Source organism: Eublepharis macularius, chromosome 5 (genome assembly GCF_028583425.1).
Source record: "Eublepharis macularius isolate TG4126 chromosome 5, MPM_Emac_v1.0, whole genome shotgun sequence".
NCBI lineage: Eukaryota > Metazoa > Chordata > Lepidosauria > Squamata > Eublepharidae > Eublepharis > Eublepharis macularius.
The window spans coordinates 73,376,846-73,390,395 of NC_072794.1; the positions used below are offsets into that span (position 1 = coordinate 73,376,846).

The window sequence follows — 13,550 nt, forward strand, 5'->3', positions numbered from 1 at the left end:
CTTAAAAACACATTACAGTAATTATATGAAAAAGTATTAAATAATGAAGATGAGTAACAGTAAGGTAGTGATTACTGTTTGGGGATTAGGAGACCAGGGTTGAAATCCCCATATATATATATATAAAGACAAGTGTCCTGACTGACTCATCAACGGCCAGCCCAAATCCCTGGACCTAGACACATGAAATTTGGTCAGGACGTTCTTTTTGTGATGTAGGGGCTCACTAAAAAGGAATTTTAAGAAATTTGCCCCCTATGGGGGTAAAAAGGGGTAAAATGTGTTTTCGCATAGGGATACAGCTTCCCTGTGTGGCTGGGAGGCTGCGCACCCCCCTCCCCCGCCAACTGCCAACTCAGCCACTCTGCTCTGAGGTCATCTGCATATGTGGCCTTGATTGGCCATTAGCCCAACATTCTAAACAATATGCAGGACACATGCAGTACTCAGGACACATTCAGTGACTGCCAGTCATTGAACGTGTCCTGAGATAAAAATACACCTCCCCTCTAGGGTTGCCAGTCTCCCTGCGGGGCCTGGCTTGCCTGTGTGGTTGGCAGGCTGATGGGTCAGCTGTGGAACTGTGTTCTGAGGTAAAAATCAGGTCAAGGAAACTGCAGACAGTTGAAGAAAGACAGTACAAGACTCCTGAAAAGGAATTTTATATAAAAATCAGTATGGCAGCTGAGTTTTTAAATGTTCATGGGGAGATGGTGCATGACCTTTCTAGGAGTCATTTCAATGTGAACCTCTCACATGAACCTGCCGATGGGCCCACCACACCACCCTTCCCTCAGTCCAACTCCACCTCACACCTCTTGCAGCCATCACCTCTTACTGCCCCCAAGAAGCCTCCTGGCAGATGTTGTGCAAGATATACTGATGCTAAAAGGAGGAAGCAACTTAGAGATGTGGCAAAGAAATATCCACATTGTACTCCTGCAGTGCACTGAGCAGCAGTGGGCAAGTACCAGCAAGTTCCAAGGGAAAGGTGACCATCCCGGCAGGCCTGGGCACAGTAGTGACAACCCAAGATTTCCAGACAACAGAAATCAGTTTCCCTGGAGTAAACGGCTGCACTGAAGAGTGGACTCTGTCTCTATGTCATCATATCGTGCTGAGATCCCTCTCCCCGAACACCACACTCCCCAGGCTCTACCCCCAAATCTCCCGGAACTGGTAAGTTCAGCAGCATTCTTCTCTCATGTCGCCCCTTCTAAAAGAATTCTAGTGAGCTTTTCGATTAGGCGCAGCAACAGCGCCGCCCGCTTCTTCTGGCCTCGGCAGCTTCTGAGCTGCTCGCTCCGCCTCCTCCGTGAAGCAAAAGCGGGCTAAGAGGCAGCGAGGAAGGTCTTGGTGGGCGGCAGAAACAGCTGGGCTGAACGATAGCATGTCCGGCGCGCGGAGAGGGAGAGCGGGAGATTCCCTCGCCGGTTTCAGGCGGGACGGCGAGCCGAGCGATTCGAAGGTGCCTCAGGGGCTCATCCGAGCGGCCCGCAAGAGCGGCCAGCTAAACCTGTCTGGCCGGGAGCTGACCGAAGGTAAGAGGCCTCTTCTGACGAGAGGAAAAGCAGAAGCTGCTTCGGTTTCGCCCACCCCCCACCCCCGACTCCGAGGGGGAAAGGCAAGCGAGCTGAGGAGGGTGGCTAACAGGACCCACCTTGCTGCCTTGCCCCTCTGTCCCTGCTGGAGGTTGGGTTGTGCCAGGCTTGGGGAGGGGGCAGTACGGGAAGGGACGGGACGTGGGCGCGGCTTCCGTCAGAGGATCACCACTCCTTTCTGGTGACCAGAGGATTAGGCTTCTTTGTCTTTTGTTTGAAAAACGAGACCCGAGTCTTTTTGCTGCAGTAGCCATTTCACACTCACGGAGCCAAAACAAGGCAATAGAAGGAGGAAAATTTCCTAAAACATGTCGGGCGGGGGCTGGATTTCTCATGAATTCTCTCAGAAAAGAAACGGGGTGGCTACTGCAGACTACATTCACAGGTGATTTGTGCCGCAACTGTAGTTGAAGCAAAATAAAAGGAAAGCCCACTGGCACCTTATAAACTAGTTAGCTGTTAGCCGTGTTGGTCCGAAGTTGAAGAGCAAGATTTGAGTCGTGGAGCACCTTAAAGACCCACCAGATTTCTAAGATATAAGCTTTCAAGAAAGCTCAGTAGGATATCTGACCAAGGGAGCTTTGACTTTTGAAAGCTTATACTGTGGAAATCTTGTGAGCCCTTAAGGTGCCTCTGGATTCAAAACTTGCTATTAAAAACTAATATTTATTTCAGTGTAAGCTTTTGTGAGTCAAGGCTCAGTTCTTGCAGATACGATATTGCAACTGCCATTAATTGACACTATTAAGTAAGCCTGCTTCCTAGGAACATGTAACTGCCCTTAGTCCTGCTGAACAGTCCACTTTTGGCACTGTGTAGGTATATGTAGAATTGTACCAAACCTTTTACAAGCTAGGAGCAACATAACAAATAGATCAAGTCCAGGAAAACTGATATAATGTTTTCCTCCTTTTAAAAGTTATGTACCTCTGCAGTCTGTTGTTTGGAGGTTAAAGCGGTGAAAATGGTTGGTGAAATGGCTATAGCTACAAAAGCAAGAGGATGATTCTTGGATACAGGTTTATATTTATACATTGTTTCTTGTTTGCATGCAGTACCTTTACATGTATGGCAGATAAATTTGGATACTCCAGAAGAAGCCTACCAGAATCTTTCTTTTAGTGCTGCTGATCGGTGGTGGGAGCAAACTGATCTCACCAAGCTAAACTTATCTTCAAATAAATTGACACGTCTTTCTGAAGATGTCAGGTTCCTGCCTGCTCTCACTGTGCTTGATGTGAGTACTATCACAACCCTGATGGATGTTCTTTTCATTCAGTCAGGCATTGATAAAGAGTAGAAAGAATAAACTCCTTGGTTAGATGTCTGTTGAGTGTTGAGATGTAGAGACTTTACAGTAAAGAGATACCTTGGTTAGTCAGCTAGCATCGTGGAGGAGGGAGGGAGGGAGAGGTGAAAACTGGCAAGATGGTGAGCCTATGTAATAAGAGCCAGTGTGATGGTAGGGGCTAAAGACCCAGATGCCTGGACAAGACCCAGATGCCTACCCCTGCTAATGATTTGGTCAATCACTGTCTCTTAGTATAGGGGATCTCACAGGGTCATTAAGAAAATAAAATGTTATGGGGGGAGGGAGAATGTTGACAATCAAAACTGTGTATGCTGTGTGAGCACCCTGGAAAGAAGACTAGGATAAAATGTAATCTATAAAATTGGTAATTCAAGACCAAAATAATTAGGAATCTTAAGAATTCCATGAATAATTCTGAATCTCAGGCTGCTGAAATGAAACTGATGTTTTCTAACTGTACACATCTTTCTCTTCCTGTTAAAAACTCAGTTTTGTCAAGATCCACTGTAGAAGAGTTTTCTTACTATGAACATTTCCATTTGTGTGTATTTCTAAACATGTGGGCAGTCTATTCTTAATAAATATGACTTTCTTCCTCCTGTCTTTTGGTTTCATGTAATCATGCTTTGAAATAGCACAGGTTGGAGAAATGGCTAAAACTAAAGGCATAACTGCATGTTATAATTTTCCCAGGTTTATCCGTGGGTCACCTGATGATGTCTGGGAGTTCTGACCTCAATTCCTAAGTCCTGCAAGGACTCATCAGGGGAGAAGGGATTTCACTTTTCTCCATATACTCCTTCCCACACTATTTCCTCTTTCCCTCCTCCTGACAGCCCACATATCCTCAACTTTCTCTTCTTCCTGCTTTCCTAACCACCCACCAATTACCCCCCACCCCAATCTTCAGATACATTTATTGTTTACTTTATTTATACACCCACCTTTCTCCACAGTGGGGACTTAATGCAGCTTTCATCATTCTCTTCTCCATTTCCTGGGAGTTCCTAGGTGCTCAGGGGGCCTGGTTTTCTTTGTAGCATCACCCCAGGGCATTGTTTTCCTAATCTGAAATGGTTCCAGGGAACTATTGTTTGCCATTGTGGAAATCAACTGTGCAGCCCTATCAATATATATTAAGTTATCCCAGTGGGCAAATAGCTTCAGGGCTGTTTCAGGTTGGGGGGAATGATGTGTGTGGGAGAGACTTATGTCCCTTCTCCCTATGTGCCATGGTCTTAATTGAGTCTTTGGCTCCCCTGGGAATTCCAAGTGTGAAACTCCCAGACCTCATTTGTTGAATGGATCCAAGAATGGACCCTAGATAAGATGTAGTTCCTATAAAACACATTAATTCTGGTTTAGTATGTTTTGTGATGACATAACCATAATATCATTCCCTAAGTCTTCTGGCACATAGGAATGTTGCAGGAGCAGCCAATGTCTTATACTCTGATAGAATAAATGTCGACATCTTTAATCAAAAGTTTAAGTCTCTAGAGTGAAGAATTCCTCAGTGATAGGATACAAGATCAACAAGTGAATGAACCTACTTCTATTAATTGTAAATTTCCTGTGTTTTATCACATTTTATATTTCTTTGCAGGTGCATGACAATCAACTGACATGTCTTCCTTCTGCAATAGGATCACTGGAAAATCTTCAGAAACTTAATGTGAGGTAAAGGTGATTGTACAAAGTTGTAGAAAATATTTGTGAAGTTGATGGGAAATGATTTAATGTACAGGTCTTCATCTCTAATGTAAGAGTACCTTTTCAAGTCAGAGTGATCTTTTTCAAAGGTTAACATAACGATTAACATTGAAGATTGACTTCAATGGGCTTAGACTGGAGTAACTCTCCATAGGATTGCACTGTAATATTTGGTCATTTTCTAGAAGAGTAGCAGTTCACTGTGAAAATACATCGACACATTTAATGAAAAACATACCAACATTCATGTAGTTATTTCTATGACATTTTGCAATTATTTTCTTTTTTCCAAAACTTTGGCATGATAAAACTTGACTTGATTTTCAAGGACAGTTTTCTAAACATGTATTAAAAACACAGTACCTTACAAATTAAGATTTATTTATTCTCTATACTATTAGGATGAATGTCTGGCTCAGTTGGTTACTTTGAAACAGTTTGTTACTTAAGCTTATAAATAAATACTTGTCTGTTTTAAGTAAGAATTCTAAATGAGAAATGTCTTTGTAAATTGATTAGATTATGCAATTGTATTGATGTGTGTCAAATTACTGAAGGCTTTAATTCTATGTATATTTTCTAATTAGTCAGTCCCATTGATGGCAGTGAGACACATTTGAGAGAGCACTGGGCAATAAACAGGATAGGTATGGGCAGGCTAGAAAAAAATCTTGTGAGTGGACTTGCTTGCATGGCTGCCTTAGAACAAGTATGTACTGCTTAATTCTTATTTTATCAATAGTCATAATAAACTGAAAGATATACCAGAAGAGCTGATACAGTTAAAGTATTTGAGGAGTCTGTTTCTGGAGCACAATGAATTGAGTCACTTGCCGGATGAATTTGGACAGCTCATCAGTTTGGAAGAATTAGTAAGTACAGAAATTTTGTTATGCCTTTTTCTTCTGGTGATAGTGTTACTACTGTGTGTGTGTGTTATGTGCCATCAAGTCGCCTCCAACCTATGGCTACCTTGTGAATGAAAGACCTCCAGAACATCCTATCATTAATAGACTTGCTCAGACCTTGCAAACTGGAGGACACGGCTTCTTTTATTGAGTCAAGCCATCTCTTTTAGGTTTTCCTCTTTTCCTACTGCCTTCTACTTTTCCTAGCCTTTTTGACTTTTCCAGAAAATCTTGTCTTCTTATAATGTGACCAAAGTATGATAACCTCAGTTTTGTCATTTTAGTTTCTAGGGAGAATTCAGGTTTGATCTGATCTAGTACCCACTTATTGGTCTTTTTGGCTGCCCATGGTATCCGCAAAACTCTCCTCCAGCACCACATTTCAAATGAATCATTTTTCTTCCTGTCAGCTTTCTTCACTGTCCAACTTTCACATCCATACATCGTAATGGGGAATACCGTTGTTTAGATTATCTTGATCTTGGTTTCCAGAGAGACATCTTTATCTTTAAGGATCTTATCTAGCTCCCTCCCAGCTGCTCTTCCAAGTCTCAATCTCATTCTGATTTCCTTGTTACAGTCTCCCTGTTGGTTGATGATTGAGCCAAGGAATAAAAAATCTTGGACAATTTCAATTTCCTCATTGTCAACTTTAAAATTGTGTAATTCCTCAGTAGTTATTACTTTTGTCTTGTTGTTCAACTGTAATCCTGCTTTGGCACTTTCTCCTTTAACCTTAATTGGTAGTTGTTTCAAGTCTTCACTATTTTCTGCCCATAACGTGGTATGATCTGCATATCTCAAACTGTTAATATTTCTTCCACCAATTTTTACTCCAGCTTCTTCTAGATCCAATCCAGCTTTCCTTATGATATGCTCTGCATAGAGGTTGAGCAGCTAGGGAGATACTATGCATCTTTGTCTGACACCATTCTGTTTCTCCATATTCTGTCCTAACAGTAGGCTCTTGTCCAGAGTACAGATTGTGCATCAAAATAATCAGATGTTGTGGCACCTCCATTTCTTTTAACACTATCCATAGCTTTTCATGATCCGCTCAATCAAAAGCTTTGCTGTAATTTATAAAACACGTGCTGGTTTTCTTCTGAAATTCCCTGGTGTGTTCCATTAGCCATCTTAAATTTGTGATGTGATCTATAGTGCTTCATCCGTTCCTGAATCCAGCTTGAATCCATAAATTCCTTTCCTGAATCCATAAATGGTAAGAATTTTTGCTGTAGAATCCCAAGCATCATTTTGCTTGCATGGGAAATTAACGCAATAGTCCGATAGTTGCTGCACTCTTTGGCATCCCTGTTTTTTGGAACTAGAATGAAGACAGTGTTTCCAGTCTGTGGGTCATTATTTTGTTTTCCATATTTGTTGACACATTCTTGTTAAGATTCTATTGGACTCCATTTCTATCTTTAAAAATATCTGTCATCCTTCCATCTCTTCTGTTACTATTCCTATTAGTTATTAGTTTATCAGTCTCATAATGTATTAAGGAGTATATTGTTTTACATACAGTAGAGGAGATGTGTATCTAACAGTCCAAAATGAAAGATATAATGCTGGAAGGACCCCCAGGTCAGATGGTACTTAATTGGCTGCTGGGCAAGACTAGAGGACAAGTACGAATGGCACTGATCTTATTGATGAGACTGGATTAAAGCTGAAAGGACGTTTAGTTGCTGATGTGAATAGATACAAAAGGAACATTCAAAGCTGTGCAACAGATGGAATCATAAAACAAGAAATGAAACATTTATGCAATCCTTGGTGTGAGTGAATGAATGTGGACTGAATTAGGACATTTTCAGTCTGAAAACTACAAAGTATTTTACTGCTGAAATGACAAACTCCAAAAAAGTGTTGCTCTAAGTGTGAGGAAAGCTATTGCACAAGCAATCAAGAGCTAGAATGCAAATCTGGCTGATTAATACCAATCAGACTCCATGGACTTCATAATCATCATTCAAGTTTATGCCACAACTACAGATGCAGAGGACGAAGAAATTGAAAACTTTTACACAAGTGTTCAAGAAGAAACTGATCATACACCTAAAAAAGATATGCTGATAATTAATTATAGGTGACTGCAACACAAAAGTAAAAGGCAAAGGAGAATCAAATGTTGAAAAATTGGACTAGGATCATGAAATGAAGCAGGAGAGCAACTCATAGACTTTTGTGAAGCCAACAACCTGTTCATTGCTAACACATGCTTCAGGCAACCAAAAGGACAATTGTATATGTGGAAATCACTGGATGGCCAACACAGGAACAAAATAGATTGCATAATTAGAAGCAGAAGATGATCAAAGCGCTATTCTCTCTGCTAAAACAAGTTGATTATAGTATCGCTCGTGAGTTGCTAATATCAACAATTAGAATAAAGCTGAAGAGAAACACTAAAAGAATCACAGTGTCAAAATATAATTTAAATAATATTTCTGAAGAATTTAAAGACCATATAAAGAACAAATTTGCAATACTAAATTTAATTGATCGTGAACCAGAAGAACTATGGGCTGAAACCAGAGATATCATGAAGGAAGAATGTGCAAAGACTATTTCTGTAGCCAAAAGAAAGAGAAGTCTAAATGGATGACAGGAAATTCTTAAAATTGCTAAAGACATGAGAAGCAAAAGCAAAAGGTGACAGAAATAGAATCAGAATTCTAAATGCAGCTTTTTAGTGACTTGCATGCAGAGACAAAGAAATCTATTATAATAACCAGAGCAAAGAAATAGAAGAGAACAACAAAAAAGGAAGAACAAGAGATCTGTTCCACAAGATCCAGGATATTAAAGGGAAATTCAAACCACGGCTCAGAATGCTGAAAGATCAAAATGAGCCTCTTCCACCCAGCATACTTTAAGTTAGCATGTCTGCATATTCACACCAGTCAGTGCTGAATTGGCTTGGGTTCCTCACATTCTGCACTGCTTTTCATGCTTGTTCCATTAAGTAAACCCAAGAAGTGATCAGTGGGGAATGTGGATTGCCATCAGGGAACAGGACAGACGTCGGGGTTAAAGGAGTCACAGTGTTGTGACTCACCCTTAATTTAAAAAAGGAGAGGGAATGGATGCTCAGTTGCTTGTGGCTTGTTTCAGGCTTCTCCTAATGCTAAAGAGAGAGAAAAATAAAGATGTGTGTCAATAGCTGAGGACAGAAGGAGAGAATGAAGCAGCAGTGATACGACCCTTCCATTGCTTTAAAAAAATGGTAAAAAAGGGATTCAGAGAGCTGAGGAGGGTGGGAGTTGTTACTGGTAGGCGGCCAACCAGTAGCCTGGGGAAAGGAGACGGGAGATGCAATTAGGTACTAAGAATTTCATACACACACACACAATAGGATGCATCAGCTGCAACTCAGCAGCATCTTCAAGAAAAAGTCATGGTATGTCTGCAGGGGGGGAAACTCGGGAAAGACGGACAGAATTCGATTCTGTGTCCCATGACTCCCTTGCACGTGCGGAACTATGGAGATTATGGGAAGCAGAATAGAATCTGAACTGCTGTAAAATGACTGTATGAAAAGGGCCATGGAAATACAGCATCCAATCTGGACAAAATAAAATAAAGATGGAAACAATACACTGAAGAAATATACAAGAGAGGTGAAGAATGACAGATACCTTCAAAGAAGAATTGTTTGACAAAGAAAAGAACCAGAAATCTTAAAAAGTGAAGTGAAAGCTGCACTCAATGCAATTGGGAGAAACAAATCACCTGGAGTAGATGAGATACTAATAGAGATATTTATTTCAAGCTATAGAAACTGTCCATCAAAATCTTAACAATAAGCTGTCACCAAATATGGAAAGCAAAACAATGGCCCACTGGAAATGCTCTGTCTACATTCCAGTTCCAAAAGTAGGGGATGCCAAAGAATGCAGCAACTATCGGACCATCATGTTAATGTCCTATGTAAGCAAAGTGATGCCCAAAATTCTACAACAAAGACTCTTATCATATATGGAACAAGAAATATCAAATGTTCAAGCTGGATTTAGAAAAGGAAGAGACACATGAGATCACACTGCAGATGTATAATGGCTAATGGAACATAGCAGGGAATTTCTAAAGAAAATCGGTCTATGTTTTATATATTACAGCAAAGCTTTTGATTGTGTGGATCATGAAAAACCATGGATGGTGTTAAAAGAAATGGGGTTGTTACAACATCTGGTTGTTTTGATGCACAACCTGTACTCTGGACAAGAGGCTGCTGTTAGGACAGAATATGGGGAAACAGAATGGTGTCAGACAAGGATGCATATTATTTCCCTACCTGTTCAACCTCTATGCAGAGCATATCATAAGGAAAGCTGGATTAAATCTAGAAGAAGCTGGAGCAGCCTGTTATCTGGACAAGAGGCTACTGTTAGGGCACAATATTGGGGAAACAGAAAGTGATCTACTAGCCCCACTAGTAGATCACTTTCTGCAGAACAACCACCGGTTTAACGACTTCAAAATTTCCGTCCTAGGGACGGTGGACATCTTCGGACGCACTGATGGGGAAAAGGCACTTCTTGGACAGGAAGCCTTTGGGATCTTCCGTTTAAACAGTCTTGACCCTCACGGGCTGAATAATGAATTGGATCTGTCATGTTATATTTAATTCAATTGAGAATTGATATATGGTTGGTTGAGATTTCAACTGTGTAATAACTGGCTGCGCTGCCACTTTCTGTTTTTCGCAAACATATGCATGTATACCTTTAATTTCACGATATATTGCATATTTCTTTAATTGATGTTAACTCTCGCACCTAACGATGGCTCTAGCGTGTATATTAACAAGTGTAATTGGCAATTAGTTCCCTAACGACATTGTTCGCTGACTACTATTTGGGTCATGTAAGAGAGTGAATCATGTGGTGACCAGTAAGTTGTATACATTTTAACTATTTGTTATATTTAACATATTTATAAATTTATTATGGTTATATATAAATATATTTTCTATAGTCCAGTTAGACAATTTGCCTGATGAAGTGACCAACGAAACGGGTACTGGAAAACCTGCTGGCTGAAACCCGTAGCAGAGGAGGATACCCAGCTTTCTTCTGGCTGTGGAGGAACCCTGCTAGTCATCTATTGTGTCTCCTGGAATATATTATCACCACTTGGGCAATTGTGCAATAGAATAATTACTGACCCTGCCATTGTGCACATGAAAAATTTGTCTGTCCTCGTTCTTCAGTTTGGACTTCTCGTACTTTTGGATAACATTTCTGTATACTGCATTTGCAGATTATTATAAGCATTCTTGCATTCTGATTATTTAGTAAATTCCACAAGATATGTTTGTTGATTTCTGATTCATTCTTTTGGCACTGGGTTTTTTGGTTGTCTGTTCCCTTTGTCTGGACCCAGTGAGCCCATTCTGTAATTTCAAAAGTGTAAGACAAGCATGCATATTATCTCCCAACCTGTTCAACCTATATGCAGAGCATATTATAAGGAAAGCTGGATTAGATTTAGAAGAATATGGAGTGAACATTGATGCAAGGGACATGAACAATTTGAGATATGCAGATGACACCATGTTACTGGCAGAAAATAGTGAATACTTGAAATGACTACTGATGAAGGTTAAAGGAGAAAGTGCCAAAGCAGGATTACAGTTGAACAACAAGACAAAAGTAATAACTACTGAGGAATTATACAATTTTTCTGTTCCTTGGCTCAATCATCAACCAAAAGGGAGACTGCAATCAAGAAACGAGAAGAAGATTCAGACTTGGAAAGAGCAGCTGTGAGGGAACGAAAAACAATCTTTAAATATAAGGATGTCTCTCTGGGGACCAAGATAATTCAAACTATGGTATTCCCGGTTACTATGTAAGGATGTAAAAGTTGGACAATGAAAAAAGCTGACTGGAAGAAAATTGATTCACTTGAATGTGCCAAAGGAGAGTTTTGCCAATACCATGGACAACCAAAAAGACAAATAAGTAGGTTCTAGATCACATCAAGCCTGAATTCTTCCTAGAAGCTAAAATGACAAAACTGAGGGTATTGTACTTTGCTCTCATCATGACAAGGATCTCTGGAAAAGTTAATAATGCTAGAAACACACACACACACACACACACACACATTTCAAAAGCTTTTTGGAAATCCAATATTATTCACTGGATATGCTTGTTAATACCTAAATACTTCTAAAATATTGAAACAACACTTCCCTTTGTAAAAACATCATAATTCTTCCTTAGTAAGACTTGTTCTTACATAACTTTGCATAATAGTTAGAATTTTTACAGAGAAGAACTGAAAGTTGTAAAATGAAGCATGTTAGGTAAAAAAGACTCCTAACCACATATACACTGCGGAGATCTGAACTGAAAGTTACTGTCTAAGAGAGAGATCTTGAGTCATCGTGCTGATATCTAGAACATCAATGGAGATGTTAAAAATCTAAAGATGGGTAACAGATAAATATAGATAACATTTCCGGGTAGAGGCTGTCATGTAAAGGAGGAAGCTTATGCTGGAAAAAAGGGGGCTGTTTTTTCCCTCCTAGAACCACTTCTGTATGAACCACCTCTGGAATTTTTTACATTCCCAGGGTGAAACTTTTAAGTATTCACGCTGTTCTTCTCTTTTTAATTGTACTCTCTGGAGTTGCATTCTGTTTTGTTTTTTTTTAAATCACTTGAGAGAAATAATCATGGAACTACAAGTACTGCATAGGTCCTTAGGCAAATAGTAGACGAGGTAATTATTTATCATGCCTATTCCTCTAGATTAAGTGGTGTTCAATATAAGATACAGATATTGTACTTATACTTTATATAGGATGCTGCAGAGTTTAAACTAAAATAAAACAACATTGATTTCTTGTCTGTGATGGGGTGGTTTTTTCAGTATGTTTCTAGCTACATGAACATATGCACACATTCTAGAGATCCTGAACTAACTGTAGATCCCCACCATGCATACATTTAGTAACTGTATTGTAGTTGCTGCTATGAAATACGTGATAGAGCTGTAAGAGGGAAACCTAATCAACTGCAAAGTTTATGAGTTGTATAATTTGATGAAGTTTCTCTAAAGAGAATTTGTTTTTAATGGCATTGCTAGTTCAAGAAAATGTGCATTGCTTATTTTCTAGACAAAGTATTTCATTTAGAACTTGTTCTAATTTATTTTATTCTTAAACAATTTTCTTTCCTCACTTTCTTTAGGATATTTCCAGTAATCATATTGCTAACATTCCTGTAAGTTTTGCTTCTCTTACAAGTTTGGTGCGTCTCAATTTGGCTTGCAATCAACTGAGCAGTCTGCCATCAGAGATCAGTGCAATGAAAAGTAAGGGAGTTCTTAAGTGTACCTTGTACATCACTGGTATTTTTAATTATTATAAAATTCAGAATTATACTATTAGAACAGAAAATGAACAGGGATCAACATTCTTTTCATTCCTGTATATTGCAAATATTATCGATGTTACAATATGTTTGATAATTTTCATCCCAGAATGTCATCTTGTAAAATGTCTTATTGAATAGAGTGCAATAGTCCACATCCTTTTGAACCAGTCAACATGGTAATAATACGGTTTCCGGTTATGGCGTGGCAAAGTCGACTGCTCCGAGGGACTTGTCTCTGACAGGAGAGTCCAACCCTGTGGTCTCGGGGCTTGGGAACTCCCAAGTTCGAGGGAGGCCTCACGGAGAGGGGTCTCTGAAGACAGGGACTCACTCCAGGAGTTGGAGTTGAAACCCTGGGAGTTTTGCCTCACATCACAGATCACGGAGGACACCATTTTCAGACAACAAGCTGCGAACGCCGAGACGGACAGAATGCAAAGAGAAATACCTCTACAAACAAGAGAGGATGATATAACTAAAAATGTAAGTCTGATGAAATAAAGAGAATAGTGCTTGACAAGAGAAAGGAGATAAAGACCCTGTCCTTCGGAAAGGAGTAGGATTAGGGAGAGGGACGGTGGGGCTGGATTCCGCCCCCCCCCTCCTGAAGAAATAACTT

At 39.9% G+C, this 13,550-nt stretch overlaps 1 protein-coding gene across 2 annotated transcripts in view; it reads left to right on the forward strand.

Moving 5' to 3' along the window:
- The first annotated feature begins 1,321 nt into the window (after positions 1-1,321).
- The window catches only part of LRRC40 (leucine rich repeat containing 40), a 33,593-nt gene continuing 21,364 nt past the window's right edge, over positions 1,322-13,550 (forward strand). Inside the window, exons 1-5 of one of the 2 annotated variants that reach the window (XM_054981130.1) lie at positions 1,322-1,541; positions 2,657-2,838; positions 4,520-4,593; positions 5,369-5,498; positions 12,746-12,869. In XM_054981130.1, the coding sequence (XP_054837105.1) occupies positions 1,391-1,541; positions 2,657-2,838; positions 4,520-4,593; positions 5,369-5,498; positions 12,746-12,869 (661 nt within the window). In that variant the 5' untranslated portion in view covers positions 1,322-1,390. Of the gene's footprint in view, positions 1,542-1,930; positions 1,987-2,656; positions 2,839-4,519; positions 4,594-5,368; positions 5,499-12,745; positions 12,870-13,550 lie in introns of those variants that run through there. The other variant, XM_054981131.1, reaches the window with a different exon arrangement.